Source organism: Gambusia affinis, linkage group LG21 (genome assembly GCF_019740435.1).
Source record: "Gambusia affinis linkage group LG21, SWU_Gaff_1.0, whole genome shotgun sequence".
In the NCBI taxonomy this organism is placed as follows: Eukaryota; Metazoa; Chordata; class Actinopteri; order Cyprinodontiformes; family Poeciliidae; genus Gambusia; species Gambusia affinis.
Genome location: NC_057888.1, coordinates 15,369,666 through 15,395,709, shown reverse-complemented (window position 1 = coordinate 15,395,709; position 26,044 = coordinate 15,369,666). Strand labels below are relative to the sequence as shown.

The 26,044-nt window shown below is 38.8% G+C and overlaps 1 protein-coding gene across 1 annotated transcript in view; it reads right to left on the bottom strand.

The window, feature by feature from the left end:
• Nucleotides 1-2,627: 2,627 nt before the first annotated feature.
• The window catches only part of ofcc1 (orofacial cleft 1 candidate 1), an 83,858-nt gene continuing 60,441 nt past the window's right edge, over nt 2,628-26,044 (bottom strand). The window contains exons 22-25 of the mRNA XM_044104453.1: nt 25,395-25,554; nt 8,486-8,686; nt 2,880-3,021; nt 2,628-2,767 (exon numbers count right to left, since the gene is read on the bottom strand). Coding sequence (XP_043960388.1) covers nt 2,691-2,767; nt 2,880-3,021; nt 8,486-8,686; nt 25,395-25,554 — 580 coding nt within the window. The 3' untranslated portion in view covers nt 2,628-2,690. The remainder of the gene's footprint in view (nt 2,768-2,879; nt 3,022-8,485; nt 8,687-25,394; nt 25,555-26,044) is intronic.

Here is a 26,044-nt window from a genome sequence, read left to right as displayed (position 1 = left end):
CTCACTCTCCAGAAAGATCCCCAGGTTCGGGCTGGCTTCGAGCATATGTGGGCACCTACTTCAAAAAGTTGCAGCTCCCATATGATAGCTCTGCAAAAAGGTTTTCTTTTAACTTAAATCAGCAAATGTGTGCCGCGCAGACCTAGCGGCATGTTTTTCTCCCTCAGAAATAATTTCTCCCAGGGATCAATTTGAAATTTAAATTGCACCGAAGTGGTGTTTGTCATTAACAATCAAATATTTGAACCTGTGAATTACCTTTGGCCCCCTCCTCCCCCCTCTGTACCTGCGCTTCCCTCAGTTTGGAACAAATTGCATGGGGCATTGTTTTGATGATGGTGAATAAAGAAAGATGGCGATTCTCTCACAAAATATAAAATGAGAAAGACGGCAGAGGGGAAATAACATCAAAGACACACATGAAAGGAATGAACACAACAATCCAATATTTTTGTTGTGTTGAATAATTAAAAAAAAACTATCATGTTGCCCTTTTAAATAGAAGAAGAGTGCAAGTAAAAATAAACCGTTTGAGTAAATTCGTAAAATCACGAAGGTAGAGTATTTAGAGAAAGGCAAAGCTTCCTGTCAACTCTGAAAGGGAGGATTTCTGCTTAATGTTCATTAGAGGATTGATTGAATTGGGGGTGTAGTGCTGTCACTGTTAATAGTCATTCCTAACTAGCCTAACTGGCTCTGGCTAGTGTCACACAAACAAGAGGGCAAGATGAAAAAAATATATACAGTATTTAATGCCAAATGATCTCTAGAATTAGCTAAGCTTAATGATTTCACAAGCATCTTAGAGGTGTGATCATAATATATTTCAATTGCATAGCGATTGTAGCCAATACAAAGCATTTCCTTTATTCTGTAACGTGCCGTGTGCAAGCATTCATTCAATTTGACCATATTTTTCCATGTTACAATTTTAATATATTCTGCTCTGTTTTTACAAGAAACAGGAATACAAGATTATATGTGGCTAAAAAAAATTACAGTCCGTGTCAATCTCAATCCACCATCTCCACGGTGACACATGGCTTTGGCAGCATTAAGATGTCGGGATGCTTTTGTTCAACCTGGGATGCGAATTAAAGCACAATCTTCGTCCTGGAACGTAGGCTGGGCAGAGGTTCACCTTCAAGCAGAGCAGTGACCCAGCACGTACAACCAGAGCTATTTTTGGATGTTTCAGATCCTCGTATGGCCATGTGTCAGCACCTACTCAAATTCCAGACTTAAATCCAGTTGTTATATAAAAGAGAGAAAAAAATATATGAATTTACTTCAATTTAACACATTGTTTTGGTTTTGTTCTCTCTACTTTAAGACTGTGAAGGCCTAACTGCTTTTTGGAGCTGAGTGGATATTGAATATATGCGAGTGTGCTGTGCTTTGTGTGTCCATATGCACTGTCCCCGGCACCCCAGGGCCACAGCTATGATGGTTTAAACATGGAGGTGAGCAGCAACTTCAAGGCCAAAGTAAGGCATATTCTTGATAATGATGAGCCCAAATGGCCGCTATGACCATTCGGCAAGACCCCGAACTTGATCTGTAATGGCCAGCCATAAAGGGGAAATCATCATCAATGAAAATGACAGGTTATTAAGATCAGATTTTAGAGGGGCGATGGCTTTAGTATGATAGGTTAGCCATCCATAAAAAGCTCTGAACGACATAAGTCGTGCTCCCCATCATCCTGCACCCTGCGCCAGAGACACATGCTAATAAGCTCACAACCTTTAATTAAGCAATATGTGTAAGTAGGCGGCCATTACAGCCTGATTTGTGAGCCAGTTCATTACACTAAGCACCGGCCAGCAGACACATATTCAATACAAATCAAGCTGGCCTGAAAATTATCCTGTTTAATGTGAGGCCAAAATTGATATTTTATCACTTGTCTTCTGATTAGTGACTTTAGGAATCCTCATATTTCATCCAGCTGAGGCAGTGTGCGATAGCTGACAACCTGCGATTGTTAGAGAGTTGTGGAAGTGCTTATTGACGTTGTTAGGTCACAGATGACTTGTCAGTTGGGTTTGCCTGCATCGGATCTCGGAGACAAAATGTTGCAACCCACAGCACCACGAAATGTACTCAGGAAAGTGTTACATGTTTTTCAGTGGAGATTTCTACATTTGATCCGAAACTGGATCCAGGATCTCGACTGGCATCCCTGCCTGGACGCATCTACACGTACCGACTGTTTTGATTTCGTCAGCAGAATGCAGTCACAATTTGCACAGGCCTGTTTTTCATGACTATTACTGAACAAAATTTTGTTAATACAAAAAGTATTGATTTTTCCAAACAATCTTTAAGAATTCCTTAACATTTATATTACCACCTTTGTGTTGCTGTCATGTAAGGTGGTCAAACAATTGTCATTAAATGTCACAAAGTTCAAATTAAAGTAAAACGGTTGTGAAACATTTTTCCTTGTTACCACAAAATTGTCATCCAAACGACTACAACCCAAACAATCAGCAAGTCATGTAAAAAAACTGAGTAAACAGTTTTTTACATGACTGTTTATTATTAGCCTAGCATTATAGTTAGCATAAAGAAATATTTTTTGTAATCAACAGCTGTTGCTGTCTAGAAACACTGAAATTGCTGTGTCAAAAATCTCATTGACTAATGTGTTAGAACACAATCAAATCTTTACGTGGTCTTCGTTGTTACTGAGTGAGGTCTGGCAGTCTCGCAAAACTCGAGCCACATTCACTTCCTGCTATTGGCTCCACACGATTGGACCCTAGAGGGAAGAGAACATTTAAAGCAATATGACTAAGACTTTCATTTAAATGAACTGTATCAGTTTAACAATAAAGTTTACATGTCAGGAAAAGTACGAAAGTAAGACTTACGGCCAAACAGTTTTTTGCGTTTCCGTAGCTGAAGGGAGATGCTGGCACCCGCCTTGTCCTCTCTTTGACGGGATGAGCTCTGATCCAGGCAAGAAGGCACCTCCTTGGTTGCATTTTCCAATCCATGTAGTTCACCAATCACCTTCAGAACAAAAAAGGACTACAGCTATCTATACTGCTTCTTATGATCATCTAGACCAGGGGTGGGCACTCCTGGTCCTCCAGGGCCGGTGTCCTGCAACTCTTAGATGTGGTCCAACACACCTGAATCCAACAGCTGAATCACCTCCCAAGTGCAGTCAGGTTCTCCAGAATCCTGCTAATATCCTCATTATTTGACTCAGGTGTGTTGAAGTAGAGATACATCTAAAGGTTGCAGGACTCTGGCTCTCAAGGACCAGGAGTGTCCACCCCTGATCCAGATGTCTTGATCAAAAGAAATCTCAAAAACGTCTTTTGCAGCATTGGGAATACATTTATATAAAGCTGAGCTATAGTGCAATCTCTACTGGGAGCAGATGTTAAATTGCCAGACCACAAAAGGGACTCATTACTTTAGAGGACTCGTATTCTATGCTTGAGAATGTATTGGTGGCGTCGCTCAGACCACTGCATCTGGTGCTTTACACCGCACTTGCTGATTTAAGGAAAGGAAGTGATTAAAACGCTTGATCTTAATCAATTTTATGGGTGACTCAATGAAGACAATATACTGTATTTTACTCAGGAACTGCTACAAGATCTACTTGGGTACAGATATCGGAAATCCCACTGAAACCTCTCTGGTAGCCCTTATAAAAACGTCTTTTTACAGCATTTTGTTTAAGATTTTACTTTATTAATACATACGTAACCCATCTTGGCTACATGTAATATAAACAGTCAACTATAGGAGAAAAAGAGGGCTATAAGAAAAGGTTTCACCAATTTCTCTGTGATGTTAAACCAGCATAAACTTGTCTGATAATTACACGTCTTATGCTTCCGAGAAGTTTTTCTGTCAAACAGACATGGCTGCTAGGGAGGCATCAGTCTCCTGATGCAACATACTGCGATGAGCCAGGGACATTCCTTTATCTCTTTCCAAAAGTGTCTTTTCATAACACACACACACGCACGCGCACCCCCACACAGAGAGAGAGAATACAGAGCAGACTAACTTCCTGTGCGAATCAAATTCATATTTCTGACGGTCACTGTCGACCTCACGGCAATGAAGCATCGGCCCTGAGCTCCACAGTGGCAATCAAACATGCAGCAGAGTAATTACAAGAAGAGGAGGGAAGACGGAGAATTGATGCAGTTTGTCAATTAATGTTGCTGCAAGGTGTTTCTGCGAAAGGTTAACTTCTTCATATTCTCTGCATGCTAAATTAGGTCAATATTGGTCCAGTGAAGAGGCGTCGTCATTTGAAGATGGACAGTAGGCTGACTCATGCCATTTTTTTTAAAGAAACAAAACAAAACAAGAAAACAATATTGACAGATTTAATGGAATATCATGAAGAAATCTAAGTTACTCTTCTATAGATTGTTTTTTTTTTTTCTAAAATATTCCTACTGCATAAAGATCCTCAACAGATTTGTTTTCTTTGTAGTCTTAAAAATCTGCTACCTACATGGGCGATAACCTCTCCTAATAGCACCGCAACACTTTCACCCCTGCTGAAGCTAAGATAATTACATGTCAGCTAATAAAATCTTACTGTTAAATAAACTGCACACCTTTTGTTTCTGCGACTGAGCACATCCACAAGAAGGAGACGTGGGGAGAAAAAAAAAAAAAAAGCACCAGAAAAATTGCAGAGAAAAGTTCTTTTATTTATTCAAGTCGCTGGAGATGCTCATCATCAGCGCTTTTTCCGAGCCATAAATAATTTGCAGAGAGAGGTAATATTCAAGCTGGGAGAGCCTTAGTTGTGCATCTTTAATGGAAGTTTTACAGAAGCTGAGCCAGTTCTTGCATATGCTGCTGTCACCCATATGGAGGAAAAGGAGACAAAAGGAGCACAGTTGGCTTGTCCTATCTTTTTATAAGTCCGCCGACACTTAAATGCTAGCCTCAGAGAAAAAGCGGCACAGGGGGACATAAACCCACTGTGGTTTTAGGAGGGAAGATAATGACTTTGCCTGCATTAATTTCTTCATCAGCCATCTTGTTTCTACAGACAGAGTGGTTATGAGTCCTTCTCTGAAGGTCCTAGCTTATATGGATGCCTTTCCATGCATAATTTTGGCCCTAACAGTTGTTGTCGACAGCGCATTTTGCGAGTCGGCAGCTGTGGAACATCTGTTTATAGGTAATGAGTATTTGGAAAGCTACACCTCACTTTACCTTTAATGGCTTTTATTGGAGCGCACTGATGGGAAAGGAGCTTTAACTTCTTGTTTTGTTGGGATTCAGCGAGAAGATTCTCTCAGTAGGGTCAGAAACACACACACACACGCCATACACACGCACCTGCCTCTGGCTACAGACTGTGAAGGCACACGATGGATCATTAATATTAACTTTTTAAAGCAGAATTCAACATGCAAGTCAATAAAGAGTTCATTATTGTTATAGTTTTGACTAAACATTCTCAACGGCAACTTTACTATATTTCAACTAATTGCAAAGGATGCAGCACAAACAACTTTCAGTCAACATGAAATGCTTCACAACTGCTGAATAAACAAAAGATTTTGATTTTTACCGACTTCCGACTTTTGTTGTCTTTCACTGCCAAATGAACAGTTTTTGATCTGCCTTCATTTCACTAGCTCCGGGTACTAAGAACCTGTCTTTTTTTAATTTTTTTAATTTTTATTTTTTTACAGTGTTCACTTAAAGTGCAGATTTGGGTGCGATTTGGAAACCTGCTGGCCTTAAAAGCTCTGGTCATGTTAGACTCAGTGAAACAAATTTTTCAGGGCACCTCTGTCCAAACAAATAGAACTCATTCAAGGAATTAATTCATTTCTAAATATTTGCTGAGTTACTGAAAAGGCGAGATGATTATTTAACTTCTAAGATAGAGAATTTCGGTCATATTATCTGCACAGTCCACTTAGAATATATGCTGTCCTGTGAAAGTCTTCACACAAATTTCTATTTGTTCTCACCTGCCTACTTTTTTGTATCTATCGTGTCCGCTTGATTAATAATAACCTTTTGTTTGATGTGCATGCTGCTGCCAGAACTAAGCATAGACCACCAATAAAATCAGCTGAACAGTTCTTACAATGCCCTGCATAAACCCCGTCTCTACATTTAGGACTAGATTACTTTTGAATATGCAAAGTGAAGATCTGTGCTTTCAGGCGGAAGGGATCAGTTTTATGTCACGTGCTGTTTGGCGGCGTTATCGCTCTTCTCTACCAGCAGGTGAAAAACAATGCCATCAGCATCACTTGCTACCTAAAGGCCTTTGCCTCCGAACAGGTGAAAAGCGCAGACCAAAGCGATATGAAGTCCACCAGAAAGGAGAGAAAGATAAGCAACATAAAGAGCGTGAAATAATTTTCCATGGACGGTGAGATCTACGTGTGGCTTCTGTGAATTCTCTGTTGCTGTTTGAATGCAGGAGTCCATTGTCATAAACTTTCTTCCTCTCACAAAGAAAAGATGCTGTGATCAATGTTTTTATTGCTAGAAATTAGTGGGAACATCTGTTTGTGTGCTGGCAGAAAATTAATTGCTTTTACCATTTTGTTTGTTTTGGCAATGTGTCTATTTTCAGTGATGAACAATCCTCCTTGTTATGTCATTTACCTTGCACGAGTCTATAGGCTACACACACATAAACAGACCAGCATCGAGACACCAGAAACAGATATACTACCATCATGTTTTGTTAAATAAGCTCATTTATCTGGTGGTTTATGATTGAGGACCATTAGGACATAACAGAGCCTCAGAGCTAATTGTTGGCACATCAAGCATTTTCTCTCCTCACTTCTTTGACATTTCAACTTTAAAATATTAATTTTGTTGAGATGATCCTGGTTGCTTGGGGTGTGACAGAATGATTGAAGACTGAATAATACATTCCTGCTTCAGCGGCAGCTCTTTCCACAGATCTTGAGCAACTTTCGAGTATGTAAGTAAATTGTATTTATTATTTGCGTAGCCCTTTTCTCAGACAAATACCAAAAAGTGCTTTGCAGTATATTATAAAGCACAAAACACCACATACAATGACAGTTAAAAAAACATAATAAAATAAGGAAGAGCGAAGAGAATGGAGTAGTATCCTAATTACCTAAAAGTCTTTAAAAAGAAATCCTCCTAAGAAATTAAATGTTGAACTCGATCAGAAGAAGTTTAGCATCTTTTGTTGTCCCAACATTGTAGGGACATTGGAAGAGAGACAGGAATAGGCAACCAGTCCACTGCAGGGCAACACAGAGCCACACATGACAAAAAAAACATAGACATATACACGCAGACTCAAGGGCATCAAGTAGCCAAAAAACATTACTTGCACATTTTGGAACCGTGGGAGGTAGCTGGAGTACCCAGAGAGTACACACACATGCATGGGTGGTTGGTCAAACTCCATGCAGACAGGTTTCAAATCCAGGTAGCTTCATGCTGAAAGGCAACAGTGCTAATAACTGTGCCACCATGCAGACCCATTCATCAAAATGAGAGATCTGTTATGTTTTTTGTGTGCGTGTAGAAAACACAGCGCTGCATAAACCATCAAGGTTTGTGTCACAGCATGCTGCAAAATTTGAGCTATTTCTGCTGCTGCATAGTTTAGATGTCTGATACTCATCATTGTCTTAATTTAATGATACCTCACTGCATAAACATTCACTTTGACTCTTTTTCCCATTGTAACGAAGTAGAGCATAGAGTTTTGTTGTTACCACAACCCAGATCAGATAAGGTATGATGGCTTCATAAAGGAAATAAGAACCTTTTTTTAGTGTCCAACTGCTAAAATTGATACTCTAAAATCATTGTACCATAATTTATTCCAAAATCAATTACATTGGGTAGACCCCCTATGCAATTGTATACAGGTGTTCCTCTGGAGTGTATACCAGGTCTAACCCTATCCAACATCTACATTCGTAATACTGTCCATACTGCTGGAAGTTCTTTAATCAATTTATATGCTGATGACAATATTTTATACAAATCTATTGGAACTCTGTACACTTTAATATTAATATTCATCTATCTTCAATATGCCTTCTCCACATTTCACCTTCTTCTGAACATAAGCAAACCCAAACTCATAATTTTTACTGTAGTTTACCACAGACTCTGTCCTCTCAATAATTCATTGCAAATGATGTGAAGTTTCTGATCCATGGAGCTGCTTATGATTTCCATGTATGATTTTTTTTTCTTTTGTTCCTCTATTAGCGTTGTTATGTTTGTACTTTTTTTCCCCATTTCTTCTTACCCAAATCAAGAACTCAATAATTTTAACGGATAAATAAAACCAGAATAATAAAAGGCAGAAGTCTTAATAATACAAAAAACTGAATTAAGGGCATCTTTTTTTTTTTTTTTTTTCCAATGAGCACCAGACATTCAAATAATTCTGCTTGAAAAATGGATAAGGTGCTCATTGAGCCATTATAAAAACCCTCTTCTTTAATCTCACCTCAATGATAGCCCCATCAGGTTGTCGGAGGAAGTGTCTGTATCTTTGTTTTAGCCCACTCAGGTACAGAGTTTGGATTACGACATGAGTGCTGGTCTCGCTCTCCGGTGGCAAACCATCCTCGGTGTGGGGCTCATCACCGGGGGCAACGGGGCTGGAGAGAGAGTCCTCTGCTGTCCAGATAGAGTCATAAACCGCCACCTGCTCACCACAGGAGAAATGAGAGAAATATGGATGGCATTGTTCAAGTCAGATACTGATAAGCGTTTTGTTTTTTGTATTATTACAATAAAGAAATGAAACGGTTAAAAAAAACAAAGCACACAATAAGGGAGTCCTAAGGGAACTGAATGGTAGCAGGTATAGGGACAGGCTGCGTTTGTGATCATATGAGCGGTATAATCCAGATTGCCGCTTTGTTCATGACTCCTCTCTGTGTGTTCATGTGCGGGGCTTACACACCTGTAATGTGCTGCTCTTCCATATCAGGGTGAGACATGGGAGCCAGCGGGGCATGTAACATGTTATATAGGTCATGTAACTCGAAGTCATCCATGTGTGAAGATCATGGAAGCTCATTCCCCTCTGTGAAAGTGTTTATGACTGAAGGCTGGAATGTTGATTTATCAGATCTCTTATACATCAAATCAAAGAATTAGCAAAATATACATTTACAAAAGAAAATGTACAATATCCAACTAGAAAGAAAAGTAAGTGCGCTCTGCGTTTTCACATCTTAAGACTTGTAGTGCCTTTGCAAAACATTCCTATCCCTCTAATTGTTTTACATCATCACAACCACAACTTTTAAAGAATGTTAGAGGGACTTTATATGATAAACCAATGTAAAGGTACACATCATTTTTAAGTGGAAAGAAGATATTTAGCAACATTTTTCAAATATTTTGAAAGTAAAAATCTAATATGTATTGCATATGTTTCCACTCAGCCTGTTTGAGTCAAAACGTTGTAGAACAACTAAAACTGCAGGTCCTTTTGAACATTGAACAACTCTTTACTAGTTTCCTTCCATCCCTCCATTTTCTTACACCCTTGTTCCTAGTGGGGTCAGGAGGTGCTGGTGTCTATCTCCAGCTAACGTTCCGGGCGAGAGGCAGGGTTCTCCCTGGACAGATCTCCAGTCTGTCGCAGTCTTTACTAGTTTTTATATCTAAAAACTTTTATTTTTTGCAAATTCTTGGTTGAAGATAAGCTCAAAAGGTTTCAGATTGTGTGGTCAAAATTGTATGACCACCCTGTTATCAACTGGAGTTTGGTAGAACTTTGTATGAGCCATCAAGACCACGTATTGCAGCTGTGGTTGTTTGTTTAGGGTCATCTGAGGGAATAAAATGAACAAACTTTCAAAACAAAACTACAAGGGAACTTATAACTAAGGAATAACATGAGTATGAAAAACACAAAACAAAGAGAAAGCACAAGATAAAAGATCATCACATGAAATCCCAATAATAATAATAATAATAAAAACATTGAAGTTTGTGGTTGTGATATGATAATGCTCAAGAGATATGGGTACTTTTGCAATCCACTGTCAAAGCCATGAAGTGAATTTCAACCAAGCAGCAGGCTCACAGTAGTGAATCCTACACACATGCACACACTCTCACACACCCACACGCAGTCAGAGTCATAAAGAGAAGAAAGTTCTTCAAGGTGACCCCCTAATTGGCTGTGTAATTATGATTCGTTTAAAAATACGGAGAAAGAAAAAAAAAGGTAAACTCATTCAGTGGGCCATGAGTGGCAGGGTCAAACTGAAGGAGGGGAGGCGTATCAATGTCACCCTCATACTTTTAAACGCAAACACAACTCTAGGCACTTCGCTGAGAAAACAGTGGAAGCCATTACCAAAGCTGTAATTAGAGACATAGCATAAAGAGCAAGGCAGACACTCCAGTAAGTAGAAAGGCCCTCATTGTCAAAGTGTCAAAGAGGCACAAAAGCAAATAAGAAAAAAAGACTGAAGCATACTATGTAAGAGAGAAAGAGAGAAAGAGAGAGAGAGTATGTTTGTTCTAGGGATACAGGAATGCATCTCTTCCGTTCTAATTTAGACTCTCATTAGAGAAATCGCCTCAACTGTGCTTTGCTTCAAGCTTGGCCTCAGCCCACACTAGTGGTAACTGATTACTTGAATTTCTTAAGTAATCAGCACCTCTGCAAGGCAGTAATCAGTCTGTTTGGATAGCATGTGTATGTTGATGTTTTCTTTTTCTCTCTCTCACACTCTCTCAGAGAGTGAGAAAGTTGGATTTCTTCCAATACAGTCATGTTCTTATTTGTGTAGGAGCGTGTACAATATTTTTTTTGAAAGATTGTCCAAATACCTGATTCACAGGTATCTGGCAATATATCATTAAGACCTGACACCTGTCTTAACATGTCAGGTATCAGGTTGTGAAGAAATTTGATCTGGTTACATTACAACAAAATCTTGTGGTATACATATAAACTAGCATTAAGTGGCATTAAGGTGAATGACCTTGCTGCTGTAAATTATGATTTTCGTGCCAGTGTGTGTGGTATGACAATTGCATGACCGTTTTGATGCAAAAGTTACTACATAGCATTTTTGGCCTTGCAAAAAATCATATAAATAAAGCTTGAATTATTGAAGTCACATCCAACCAACATTTACCTATTGGTACCAAAAGGACACAAAATTGGTTGCAAAGATGGAATGGCATGGGGTTAGATGCATTGTCCAGTTTGAGCTGCTTTTCTCAATATCAGTTTAAAAACCCAGCTAATACCTGGAAACTAACATATATATATTTTATATATTTAACTAAACCAGACCTGTCCCTAACAAGAAAACATGTGATCGTTACAATATTCATCAAGAAATAGTCACGCGAGTTCTGGTATTATGGAAGTTAAAAACAATGTGATATCATCTCTCTACCATGTGCATATCATGTGAGACTTACTTTGCAGAGAATCTACTTAGCAGCAATGTTTTTCTATTGGTCCAGGGGTCCAACTTTGAAAAAGAAAATGCTCTGATACATGAACCTTCAAATTGAAATGGTCTCTTCTCACAACTTACCTTGCATTTATAGTGCAACGAATTGTTAGAGTTACGTAATATAAAGGTCTGATACAGTACATACATACAGTACTAGTTTTCTGGCTGAGGATGTCATTAGATTCTTAAGTTATCTAAGCAAATTGTAAATGAAACATCTTTCCCCTCCACTGGCCACATGTGTGTTTGTGACTCAGTTATGGCCCTTCACCAGAGTTCTGAAAACCAAGCTGTACAGTGATGATAGAAACACTATGCATTCCGAGTCTATGCTATACGTCACTTTGGTTAAACACACCTGCTCAAATTCTCTGTTGTGATTGAGCAAGAGTATGTATTTTGGCTTGCATGAAAATAGGTTTGTTTTATGTTAGCCATGCTACCATCCTACACTAATTAGCACGTGAAATCAAGTTGACAAGATTAGACAAAAGCTTGAAAAGGTGTTTGTGTGTTCTGTTTGGATGATGCCATTTCATGCAATGCACCATGGCTCTCAGGAAGCATCACTGCTGAGACACAAAAAGGAAAGAGCATTAGAAGAGGCCTGTCTGCTCAGCACTACTCTGTTCTGGTCTGTTGTGTTACGTTATGGTGCTAGTCTGGCTTCTAGCCCCAGCTTGAGTGCTCTCTCCACTCCACCATTGTTCCATTTGATAGCACTAAGTGACTGATTTAGGTTCAATGCCTGCATGGAGCAGACAGGCCAGCTGTGGGTTAAGCAGATAGCATTCAAGTGAGTTAACCCAATTCAAACCCAATCAAGTCAGGATTTATTGTTGAGGTCTGTATTTAGAAATCTGATAGAGTCTACATCAGTCATTTGACTTGTATCAGGGAAGACGGGTCTTGTTTTCTTTTAGTGGAAGACTATAAACGGCAAACCATGCTTTCCAGCAGGGACATAAATTTTGAAATTTGCAGACATTACCACAAATCAACATTGGAAGAGAAGGAGAGACACAGGATCAGGAAGTGGGGATAGTGCATCTGCTGCTTGACTCCATGGTTCACCATATAGTCTGTTTTTTTTTTTTTTTTCTGGTGGAAGATGCAATTTCACATCCACCATTCGATTTGAGTGTGGACAAATATTTCCCAGACAGTCCGTTTAAGTGAAGCACTATTTTTGTAGATTTGCTATTGCCCCATCCCCTTTTCATTCTCAAACGATGGACTAAACAGTGACTATGATGTGCCAAAGGTTTTAGATTTTTTTTTCCCCAAACCTGGCCTTTACCTTCACTGGTCTGTCTTGTGTGCTATTTGGTCCTTGCAATGCTATAAGTTCAATAATTTTGTCTACCAAAGACTTTCACAGAACAGCTGAAATTTTACTTACATTACCCAGCAAATGTTTGAACTCAGTTATGTGACTAATGAGGGGAATTATTTTAGGTGTTATAAGGCAAAGAGAGATGAATACTAATTCACTCCATACTTTTCAGATTTTTATTGTGAAAAATATTTTTCTATTTTTTCATATTCTCATCGTTCCACTTGAAAAAAAAAAGTGCTGCATCGGATTGTTGTATAGCACAAAATACATTCATGTTTTCAGTTGTAATTCGGGGCAGTTAAGCTACTTTTACGAGGCAAATTGTCTGACACTCTGTGTCATGCCAGTTCTTAAGTGCATGTCTGCTATTGACTCTCATGGAACAGCATTCTTTTTTTTTTTTTTTCACAGCGAATCCATCTGGCTTACCCTGCTGACAACCAAAGCAGTTCAACCTCAACCTAAGGACCTTGTTGTAAGCCTCGCTATTCTTCAGTGCTCAAAACAGTGTGTCAAAAAAGGGAAAGGACCTTCAGGCAAATTAGAAAAACATTCACCGTTAAGAGATGCAATTATTAATCTACCTTTTGGAATACTGACATGGACCAATCAGTGATTAATAAACACAAACAAACACAGCCCTAGGTAGAGTTAATTTTGTGAACTAAATATTAACATTTTATTGAGAAAAGTCTTGGCACATGTCAACCGGTGTTTATGTTTTAAGACACATGTTTGCACACACAGTCTATGGTGTAAATTATGTTTGCCTGGTTGGTACTGAAAGGAGGCAAGATGGAGGAGTCTGTACCAGCAGGCGAGCTGGCTACTGTCCAGAACAGGAGCCTAAGGCACCGACAACAACAGGCTTGTCAACCCCTCTGATTGTTTAATGATTGATCCAAACTTGATAGCTGTCATAATCAGTTTATGCATTTTCTTTCCAAGATATACCTTGCCGTGTTTGATTTCAACTATTTACATATTCCTCATGTTTCAGATGTTTTGATTCCCAAGCATAACAACTTGGCACTCTGTCATCTGGGATTGTAAGATAAGAACAACCATAAAAAACAGGTTTTCTGCTAAGAATAGTTTGCAATGTGTGTCAGTTGTAACATACAATTATGGCATGTTATTATTTATCTAGCTCTCAATGGTAATCAGCCAAACAGAGCTTGTCTAGCAACTCAACCAGTGTGTGACTTGTACTGTACATGTCTTCCTGCCTCCCAACTTTCTCTGCCTTTCCGTTGAGCACTTGAAAACGAAGTTGCTGACCTTTCCTGGGTCCTGCCACCTGCATCTTTTCCAGCTATTTCCCAGCCCTCGCAAATTTATGCTGTGAGAAGGCAGGGGTTTTCTCCACTGACATGATCCTTTTGGTTTGTAGTTCTGTCCCACTTGGCTTTAATTTACAGTGGGAAAATAATTAGAATCTCACTTTTGCAAAGAGTGGAGTGAAAATGTAAACAATGCTTCCCTGCGGGCGGGTGCTTCATCACTTTGACAGGTGCATTTGAATTTGCCTGGGTGGCGGACAGACTTGGTTATTTATGTGTCAGTCGCACATGAAAGCCCCGGCTGCGGCTGGAGTTGGGACTGACACTGTGGAAGGGGTTGAAACTCTGTTCAGTGGGTTTAGATTTGGGAGAATATAGGGAATGCTGCGAGGTTCTGAACTGGAAGGTTACAGCAGGGCTATTCCCCTTGGCAGGCAGATGAAGGCAAAAGGAAAAGGTAGGAAATTAAGTAAGAAATGTAGTTTTGGCTGTGTGATTTACTGTTGTCGTGACAAGACATCTTGTGATGAAAAGAAATATATATTATGAAATTATGTATATAAATACTCTTACTAATTAAGTTATTTGAGGTGCAAAAACTAGGAAAATCTTGTGGTTGTGCTTAAAATGTATCTTACTGAGCTTTATGAATTCTAACAGAATGTAAAGAACTTTATAAAAACCACTTTGGCATAAACTTTCCCATTATAATTATTACCATTGCTGTATTTTTATGGTTATTCTAACACGAAAAGATGGACCTCTGCTCCTGTATCAAGTCTTTTACAACCTCTAACAGGTTTTCTTCCACGATTATCCTCTAACTTTAATAAAAGCATTTAAGGTTTACAACTATGCCTATAAAGTGCAATAATATGCCAATGTTTCTACAAATCACAAAACGAAAGGTGTCCCACCGGGACATTTCCACAGACATAAAGAACAAAAAGCTCCAAAAGGAGCATCAGTGATTGTTGTGAAGTGCGTGAAGAGGTAGGCTGAGTTACTTCTTTTGTCCGCAGATATATGCACACACACACACACACACACACGCACGCACGCACACGCAGGGAAAGTAGCACAGTAACACATGCTAACACACATATATCTAAGCCCACAAAACAGACAAAACAGACACAGTGAGCCTACGCATGCGTGCATCTCCATTGCCTGCGGGCGCTTGAAGCTGCAGAGCAGGGATAGGGGGAAGGGGGAGTGTAGAGGGCTGTGGGGTGATAGAAAGGGTGTGTGTGTGTGTAGGGGGGGAGTAGCATGGTTGGCGTGTGTGCGTGTGTGTTGGAGGGATGCAGGGGTAGGGGGTTGAGGGTACTGTGCACTGAGGCAGTTAAAGCTATAGAGGGTCAATCCCCTGACTCCCTGACCAAACCATCATTTCAATAAGACCTTGTCTGGGTTTAAGGCCTGATCACAGGTTTGATGCCACAGAAACATCTGTGGCACATAGAAACACGCAGAAACACAATGCATGGTCTGATAGATCAAGAAACACCAACCAACACATGATGTCTGATACTAACTACTAAGCACAAGGATAGGACAAACATTTTGAGTCATGGACTGAATTAAAATCTATCTAAGAAAACACTATACACACCATATACAGTTACATTAGCCACCTTATAGGGAACACCTGTTGTATACCTTAAAGCAAATCTGCCAATCATAAGACAACATAATGCAATTAAACATCCAAATGAGCATTAGGCATCCAACCAAGTAGAATGACAAGGAAAGAAAATTTAAGAGATTTATTTCACAGCATGGTCATTGGTGTCAGGAACTTCTGTTTCTGGTTACAGTTATTACTGGTTACAGCCAAGGGATGTGGGATAACGTCCCTCTTGATGTGCTACATGTTCAAATTACAGCAGAGTAGATATTTTATTGCCCCCCTCAACCCCCCCAAAAAAGGCACTATTCTCCCAACAAACACTTTTGGAGATACACTCCAGGAAGAGTAGAGACACCAGGCTTACAATCTCCAAGGGAACTACTATTAAAGAAGCACAAACCTCACTTTAGAAGAAAGCATCACTTAAATAAATAACTATAACAGCATTTGTCAGTTTCATTATGCTACCATTTACAGAAATAAGTAACCATGCAAACGGGTAAGGTGAAGTAAAGTTCCGCTGCCCATTCTTACTTGGTTATACATGGGGTTCATGCACCACATACAAATGCAAAGCCAAGACAGGCCAGAGCACATTGCACATGGCTGGGAACAGGCCAAGACCATAAAGCATAATGGACCAATGACATATATGCATGGATAGGCCAAGCAATGTCAGCCATTAGAACAGAAATAGATATGCTATTATTGTAAAATTGGCCAGTATGTGGCCGGTCGGCAAATATAATTGGAGCAGCTTGAAAATGGCTTGGATGCACACGGTCTGTGTTGGGCCTGATTTGGCTGAAGCAAAGGTCTGTGTCTGGTGAAACGCACCATCGGACAAGACAGGCCACCCATTCATATTTGCATGAAGGGACACACACACACACCCACGCTCATACTGAGTATATATATATATATATATATATATATATATATATATATATATATATATATATATATATATATCTTGTCCAATGCACACACATATGTAGACATTGACAAATAGCTTGAATGCTACGGGAGTTTTCAACCACTCTCCACTAGTTACTCTGCCTCCTCTTCAGTGTTTTGACCTGGATAGTCACAATTAAGATGCCATAAAAAAAGAAAACCCTAGCCAAAAGTAGTACACACCAAACTGGACTCTGAGAAAAAAATAAACAAGCAAAAAATAACTGTATTTACAGTCAGAATAGACCAGACAACTTTAGACGACTTTAAAGAGATTATGCATTGAGATAGCATCTCCCAGTGCCTAAGATAATCCAGAAAATAAGATATGCATAAATTGCTGTTACTAATCTCCTTTGCAAAAAAAAAGAAAAAAAAAAAGAAAAAAGCTAACTCCTAACCTACAGTAAACAATTCAGATAGCAGCTCAGCTTTTTCTTCCATGCAAATTCTGACTCACACCAGACCCTAAGGTGATCACTTCTCCAGGTTTGTTTTGGGGCATGCTGAAGTTTACTGGCAACTTTGATGAAACAACAGGGTACGTCCTCATTTAAACCTTTGCTTAGATCATAAATGACTGACAGTAAGGTATTATGTTGTCAAGTTTCTTCAAGTGATAAACATTCAAAGGGCTAATTTAAATTTTGAGTGCAATCCATATGCAAATATGTAAGTTCAGATCTGCCACAGTGTGCCCAAGCCAAATTCACACAAGTTCATGCACGCATGTGCACTCATGCATTAAGCCACTGTGAATTTGGGTTGTAATATTTAGTATTGCCAGAGCCAAGCCAATATCATCCCCGGTGCTTTCCACTGAACTAATTCAACATTAGTGGCATGCCTCCTTCAGGTAATCCTATTGTGGCGCAAAAACATGTTTCCCCTCACTCAAACTGCTCCGCGCATGTATCTCAGGATGCCATGTTTAATTCTTTAAATTTTAAAGGGACGGGATTCATATTAAGATGCTGCAGACAGATGCCAAAGTTGAGGGTTGCCTTTGATATCCAGAATTTGAGTTTGGAGTAGCTTCAACCTAATCAAGCCTCGGAGGCTTGAGGTGATAAGTATCCAAGCCAATAACCCGAATGAGGGCTGGGAGTCAGGGGCATGCCTTCATTCGCATGCTTTTTCTCTCTCACTCTCTCATGCATTACTTGTGCAAGTGCGTACACATATCCACACACCCCGGGCCACCCCCTTTAAGGTTCTAAGTAAAAAAAAAAATGTAAAAAAACCCTTATAGAAAAATAAGAAATCTCCAAATATCTATCCCGTCCTTGAGATGTCACGAGGGGCTGTTAAGGCGCGACACCTGTCATGATCGCCAGGACTTCTTCAGCCCCTCGGGCCCACAGGAAGCGGCCAAGGTCAAGCTCTTTAAAGAAAAGGAAGGGAATGAGTAGAAAAGAACTGACTAACGACAGACAGTCACAAAGCATCAGATCTGTCAAATCAAAATAAAGCCTGTTTGGAGCCAGAGGCTGTTTGTACAACTTCTTGGATGTTGGGGAATGTGTACACAAAGTATTTATCTAAGCAAGTGGGCTGCATCCTCTATAAGATTTCTTAAGTGATAAAATCAACTACTTTACTTCAATAATCCATCCAAATGTTTGGCTTAACAGCATTCCATGCGAACTGCACTGATCATACCCAGGTGATTTAGCTGCTAAAACTCTGGAATTGTTACAGGCATTGTTGACTGTGTTGTTTCTTTCCTAAATTTTTTTCCCTTCAACAGTTCAATTTGTGGCCATCTGTGTCACATTCTGTCATATAATGGGATGGCAAAAAGATAAGTAAGAATTCTTCTGCACTTAGATTGTTTGGGAAAAGGAGGAAGAGGAGTGAGAAAGGGAAAAGTGCCTGAAAGTGGTCCAAACCGGGTGTCAATTTACCTCCTCCAGCTGCTTGCATTTTGATGGCTGATGGGCAAAGCCTCCTTTAATAAAGAAATTATAGGAGAGATCTCCTATACTATGGATCAGCACTAATGGATCCATAAGCGCTTGAAATGGTCACACATAATACTGAATCCTTTTTTTGACTCAGAGATTGAATACGTTATGGACTGCCAAACAAATATTTCCTTATTTAGGCTGACTCTTTTTAAATCTTTTGTCTCCTGCTTCTGACAGAAGGTACAGAAAGACCAGGCAGTGGTAGAAAATGATCTGCATCAAAGATGAATTGGAAACGACAAATTGAGAGGTTTGACTATGTCTCCTGGATATTAAACCACAGAGACAATGCTCCCAAATTGGGAACAAAGTACAAATAGGCTAAGGTTTAACCCAAAACTCACAATGTTGTACTGATGACAAAGATATTTCCCACCATTGCCAAACAAAAATTACAAGTAAACACTATATTGACTCCATAAATGAATCAAAGGTACAAACAAGTTCTTTTAATTTTTTGATAAATACCTCATTCCCTTGTAGAAAGAAAAAATCAAGTTTAAATGAAAATAATTAAATTCTTAATCTGAATCAACCAGAGGTATGAATAATTTTGAGGCTTAACTGTAACTCTTTTTAATTCTGGCACTTTTTTGAGCCATGTCAGGTTGGCTCACAGTGCAGACTGAGATAATCTATCAAAACTCACGCAAACATATTTTTGTCAATAAAAACTTTCAACAGAAGCAAATGCTTTTGAACTTGATCTGTTTTTTTTTCTGTTTTTTTCCCATTTCTTTCTCTTTTTTTAAAACCACTGTGCACCCCTTTCACACATTAGTGCCTAGGAAAGTCTATGACCTTTTCAGGAACACTGGCATGTAGTCTTTGCAGTCATATCTCATATTGAGCTCTCTAATGCTCTGAGTGTGGCTGCTGTGCTTGCTGCTGTGTCGCTCCTGTCGCTGCCTGCTGCCCGCCTGCAATTCCCCCAGGCACTTTGGGCCCTCAGCAGTGTCCACCACACCACCCACACACACACACACACAAATCTCCATTGCAATGTAATTGAAGACGCAGCCCAAATGTGACATTCGCATGCAGGACAGAAGAGAGGTATGCATGTAGATAATCACACATACGAATATTCATTTTGACTACAGACGCACTCGGTGAATCCACAAACTGAGTGCATGAGCAGGTTTGCATCAACACGCATGCAGCCAAGCACAACAATGCAAAAAAAAAAATAAAAAAAAAATAAAAAAAAAAAAAATAAAAAGAAACACTCGTACATTTAAATGCCCACACACTGCCCACATTGCTCTGTGGTAGGGGTTACCAGGGTTGGGGAGACAATGTTCAACCCAATAATTACTCACAAACCGTCTCCTACTAACACACACTTACATGCACACTGACCGCAAAACTAGCTGTCTTTAGACATAGGAAACCGGCACAGCGCAAATGAAACACTTGGCTCTTTCTCTGACTGTTTTCCTGTGTTGCTGTTATGGGTTCCTGCTCAGGAGCTGGGGCCTCTTTTGTTACATGACAGCGGTTCCTGTGTATCCTTTCACAGGCCACTAATTTGTCCACCTGCCTTCTTCCTCAGTGCTTCTTCATCCATTACTTAAGTTTCAGCTAAGCATCTCAGGTGGTCTGTATTCAGGTGCGCTGAGTACTTTTATCCACAGGAAAAGACTTAGAAACTAATATTGGAGTATAACCATTTTAATGAAAATCTCAATTTAGGGGTTCTTGGATCATATAGCTGTGCAGACATTTTGCTAATATTAAATTTGGTTAAAGCCCAGCTGTTTCTTAATTGAGAATGTATTTTTGTTATACTTCTCCATGCTTAGTTTCTGCCTAGATGAACCATTTCGTGAATGGCAACTCCCCTGGTAGCTCTGATAAATACATATGAAAATCGTGAAATTAGATTTAAGCTCACAGAAAAAAAAAATGCAATCCTTAATTCAATTGCTACAGTTGGCATACCTAACAAATCCCATAAAATAAATTTAGTTGAAGTCAGTTTAACTTACCACCATGCACGGTGAGGAAAAGGAAGTTAAAAAAATAAATTGCCAAATTTCACTGTTGGAGAGTGGCATCTTTGCGTCACACTGCCCCAAGGAAAAAAAAACAAAAAAACAGAAAAAGGCCTTTTTTCCTACTACCACACATTTAATTGCAGTGTGGTTTTTAAACAGAGACGGACACTTGAATAAAAGCTTAGGCTTTGGTCAGACAAAACTACAAATTAGCTTTTCACTCTGCACCTCATGTCCGATATTGAGCACAGTGTGTTTATTCTAAAGACTCACAGTGTTTGAGATTGTTGCAAGAAAAAAACTCTAGATTTTGAGTGAAATTCTGGCAGCATCTGTAAGAATATTTGGATGTTTTGGCACAAAAGTGATAAAAAAACGTGAAGTCAAGTACACACAAAAAAAAAAGAAAACAAGATCCAGGACCTTGAATAATGGACTTTTTGAAATATATCCACATGTAATTTTTCTCCTGACTGAACTGAAAGTACCTAAATTAAAATTAAATGCTGGGTATTTTTAACTGATCTTTGTGACATTATCCTTATCCATTAGAAAATGTATTTACTTTAGTTTTTTGGCACATCTTTACCAGGGCTGCCAAAAGGTGCAGCGGGGGTGCTGTAAATTCATCACTGCTATTCCAACATGTGTTGTTTGACTCTCAACAGGTTTACGCGCCTCCAACCACGCTGCAGTTGCAAAGCACCTTGGGTGTTCCCTAACTTGCCCGCTGGTGCCCCATTACCCAGACACAGAGTGACAAACGGCGCAAACGTACTCAAAATGTTGATGCAATCAAGTTGAGAAAACATCTCCAGGGCCTCCCATGCAGCCACCCTCTCTCCCTTTCTCCTTCAATTATAAAAATATCACCACCACCGAAAGGAAACTTTGAATTAATAGCACAAAGATATTTGCAGCAGGTAAGCTGATGGGGCTGCACTCTGTCATTGTCAAAGCAGTGTCTCCAACAAAACAGTTTGCATACCTGGCTAAGTATTACAGAAATTAACACCTCCCTTGCAGGTACAGTAATCAACGGGGTGACAGGAGACAATTAATTAGGTCCATCTGCATCACTGCCTTTACATAATTAATGGGGCTCATTACCAAGCTGAACTGAACCACTTACATCCACAGAGCCTGGGTAGTATAGAAGCGTAAAAAAAAAAAAAAAGTCCTAGGTTTTACAGTTTTTCCAAATTTTCTTCTTACATAAATATATCTGTTTTAAAGTTTAAGTTTTTAAAGCAGTGACAAACACTGAACTTAATTATTTCTGCTTATTTCAACATAAAAAAGATATTTTAAAATTTCAAGCAAAAGTATCTTATCCAGAATTTAAGTTGGGCGACATTTTGAGTTTGACGCAATCTCATGATCAGCTGTAATCCACGGTGTAATCACTTTCATGCACCACTGAGAGTTTTTGATTTTCTTTCTACCTCTGTCAGAAATATGTGCATATTAAAGGAACCTTAATGACCCAAAAGTGTGGGAAAATATCTGATATTGAGATAATTTGTAGGATATAAGAATAAAAATGTCAGAGTTGCTTTGTGAAAATAACAAGTTTGATAATAACAAGACATTTTAAAGTTGGTAATTGGATGAATTTTTTCCCCCCTTTTGTTGTTCCAGAGCTGGAGGGAAATATAGAAATGCTGAGATTTTGCTGAGTTCTTTGTTTTAAAACAGCACATTCAGGAAGTGAGGTTTTATCTGATTATAATTGCCTCTTATGTTGTCTGGCAGAGTTTAATTATGTGCTAGCAAAATATATATATTAAAAAAAAGCAATACAGTGTTAAAAGTAAGACTAGCTCCGTGATGAAAAACATGTGGCTGTGCACACTGAATATAAGTTTTATTTTGACTTACTGAATTATATGAAGATATAAAATTTGTCACAGTATCAACAAAATTTTGTGGCCTTTTGCCACAAAAAAGGCAGCAGGCACAGTTTTTGTGCTTTTGTCACAGTTTTAAATGTCAAATGCTATCAAACTCCAGAGCCAAAAGAAAAAGGAAAATCAAAAAAAAAAAACTTGGTTGACCTTGGAAATACTTGGTTTCTCAAAGTGAATATGTTGACTTTCTAATGTGAAATAGAGCCTTTTCAGTCATGCCCTCTAAACCAGTAATGTGCCTATCATCAAATATCATCTATAGATGATATTTGCAGCAAGCTCACAGCATTTTGCCTTTATAATATAATTGATTGTTAAATTACACTTTACTAATTAATTTGGAATAGATATGCTCATGTGTCATAATCAATTTTTTAATGGTGATATCCCAGTATTAAATTGGAATAATTTTTAAGCTCAACAGTCCAGCCTTAAAATAGTTTTAATTTCAAATCTATCAGTCTTTTTAGTTGTTCTGAGTTAACAGCAGTCCTCAAATTAGCCAAAACAGACCATATTTGAGCTTGTTTGCCTAAGATTGCAGATGTGAAAAATGTCATATGATACACTTTTGGGAATGCAGTGTTAATAACTAAAAAAAATAAAATAAAAAATGCACTGCTGCAGATTGCAGCTGTTCCTGAGAGCACCTTGTTTTCCTCCTCCTCATCCCTCCTTTCTCTTAATGAGCTAATGAAGGCCTTGTAGCCCACTGTTATTAAAATTACGCCCTTGCCTCTGATATTAATTGGGTCCGTAATAAGGAATGCACCAAATTCATTATTTAATTGCAAGGGCACACTTGGAATACAGTTTCTGAAATGTATTTTTAATGAAAAACACTACATCCTGACCTAATCATATCAACCTTATTCTATCTAATTAAGAATGCAAAAAATCATTAGAGTTGCAAAATATTAGTTTCGGCTCTGTCGGGCTTCTCCTTTCGTTGCTTTCATGAATATATTTTTTTCCCCTGTCTATGATAAATAGTTAATGAGGGAAAAATGGCAGAAATTTGCATGTAGGCAAATTAGTTTAATAGGGATATGTCTTTGCTGAGTTAGGAAAGTGACCCTTTTGCACAGAAGAAATTGTGACAATAATTATAAAATAATGGCAAGGCCTATCTTATTTTGATGAAATATTGTCTAGTTATACAATATGAAAATGTTAAGCTGTAATAAACCTAAATTTTCATCATGGCACAGAATGCGTTAGCATTTTATCAGAGTAATAACAGCAAATTAGGTGCAATATGACAAATGGTGGAATTGTTGCTTTGGAGGGAAGAATACAGTAATGGAAGGATAATAAAGAAGTGTACCGCAGCAAGCCTTTCCCTGATGCTAAATGGGATGTTTTATTATGTTAAAGCCTCTTATTAAACAAACACATGCACAAAAAAAAAAGAAAAACAGGTCTGACACACTATAAGTTTAGTCGGCTTTCAAGAAACAGCTTGGTTCCACAGTTTTTTCCGTACAGTTGAAGCATACAAGGAGTTAACTAAAACTGAATTTTAAACGTATATAAATAGCAAACTTACATCAAAATTGTGATCTTCAATTGGATTTCTCGCTTATGATGAGAGTATTTTGGACTTTTATTGAACTAGCTTAAAGTTCAGTTCAAACTACAGAAATTCATGTTCACAGATCTCGAGTTGAATAAACTTAACAAAGACCTCATTCCTGACTTTGTTTTATCCTTCTGCTTGTGAAATCCAGGCAGACTCTGAAGCATCTTTGTATGGGGTGTAACAGGTGTACACACCTCAGAGTACAGTTCAAAGTATAGACAGGCATACATGTTATCAACAAGTGACCACTACAAAAATAGCACTACTAACATCACCTTGAAATACTGAGGGTTTGTCTAAGAGCCTCATACTGTAGATTCTAGCCTGTGTTTACTCTTGGGTTGGGTTAATAGGTAGTCAAATGTCTAACAGACTCAGTGTTGGTTCCTTTGATCAAAAAAATCATTGTTACATTCAAATTTTGCAAATGCCATGAGCATGCTGAGCCTTAGCCACTATAACTCTATATAAATATCATAGATTACACTGAAAAGTGTGTACAGTGTGGTCACTTCATCCCAGCTCCCTTATCTCTCTAAGTCACATTTTCAGTCTTGTAAAGATTTGACATCATCTGTACGCTCGGCACCACTACACACCACAATGACACTACAGCAGACCTTTACCGGGCTGTCAAACATCTGACAGCTATAATTTCAAGTGAATATACATCCTGGGAAGTGGCCCTGCCTGACATGAAGACATGCCCGGTGTAACACATCCACGAAGTTCACATTGTGTTTTGATTGAGCGGTCTTTCTCTAATGGAATATCTTCCAAAATTGGCTTTTATAGACTAATCAGGCAGCGCGCAAGTCGAGTTTCTGTTTTGGTAATTATCTTGTACTAATTAGAATGAAACTAAAGACCTCTGAGATGAATCTCAGTATTCTCACATGTAACTAAAGAAATGACATGAAATCAGTCCATGCTATACATCCTGGTATGTGGAATTTCTCCTATAAAGTTACTAGTGAAAACTGAACTACCGTAACTGTTAGAGCTACGGTAACCGTAGTTCTAAGCTGCCTTCAAATTTCCATTTGGATCACAGATCTTCTATCCCACTGAGCCTAAGATTACTCGCTTTGCACAAACTAATCAATCATCCTAGTTTTAAAGACCTTAAAGATCATTATAACTTTAAGAAAACAGTTTTTTATCCAGGTTATCTCCAAGGATTTTATTTGACAAAAAATAAATAAATAAAAAATGCGGAAAGCCCACTTGGTGATGATTTTACCTTACGTCTCTCTCCATTGAAGCCTCTCCACTGCTCTGCCTTTTTGACAATGTAGCTGAGTTCTTGATTTGACAACTCAAGGTCTTCAGGTAGAAAATACATGCCCTCTTTGGCGGTGAGTCGCTGGTACACATCCAGCATGCGACCATCGTTGTGGAATCTGCAAGGTGTGTTGAGAAAGAAGTGAAGAACGAGATAACGTCATTCCAATTTACCAAACTTGGCCTCCGAAAGCTCGTATGCTATAGGAATCCTAGTCAAAGCAGAAAAGGCAACTTTGCCAAAACAGACTGACTGACCGGGTTTCTCACTGAAAAAAACAAAACAAAAACCACCCAAAAACACATGAAATCTTTATTGATTGCAGAGCACATATGGGTGATGCTCTTTAAAGTCTAATACATCAAGAGAAGCAGCAAAAGGAATCAAACAAAATGGCCTCTGAGTAGGAAGTGCTTTGTTAACACAAGCCGACTGTTGCTGCGTCCAGGCTTGGCTGGGTGTCTGCGTGGTATTACATCTTTTTAACGTGTGGGAGTCAGATCCTGGGATGTTCTTCGGTGTTAATGCCGAGCTTTAAAGATTCCAGTTGCAGCGATTGTACATGCGTCTGGAGAGGCTGGCTTGAGTCACAAGAAAATGTTCTGCAG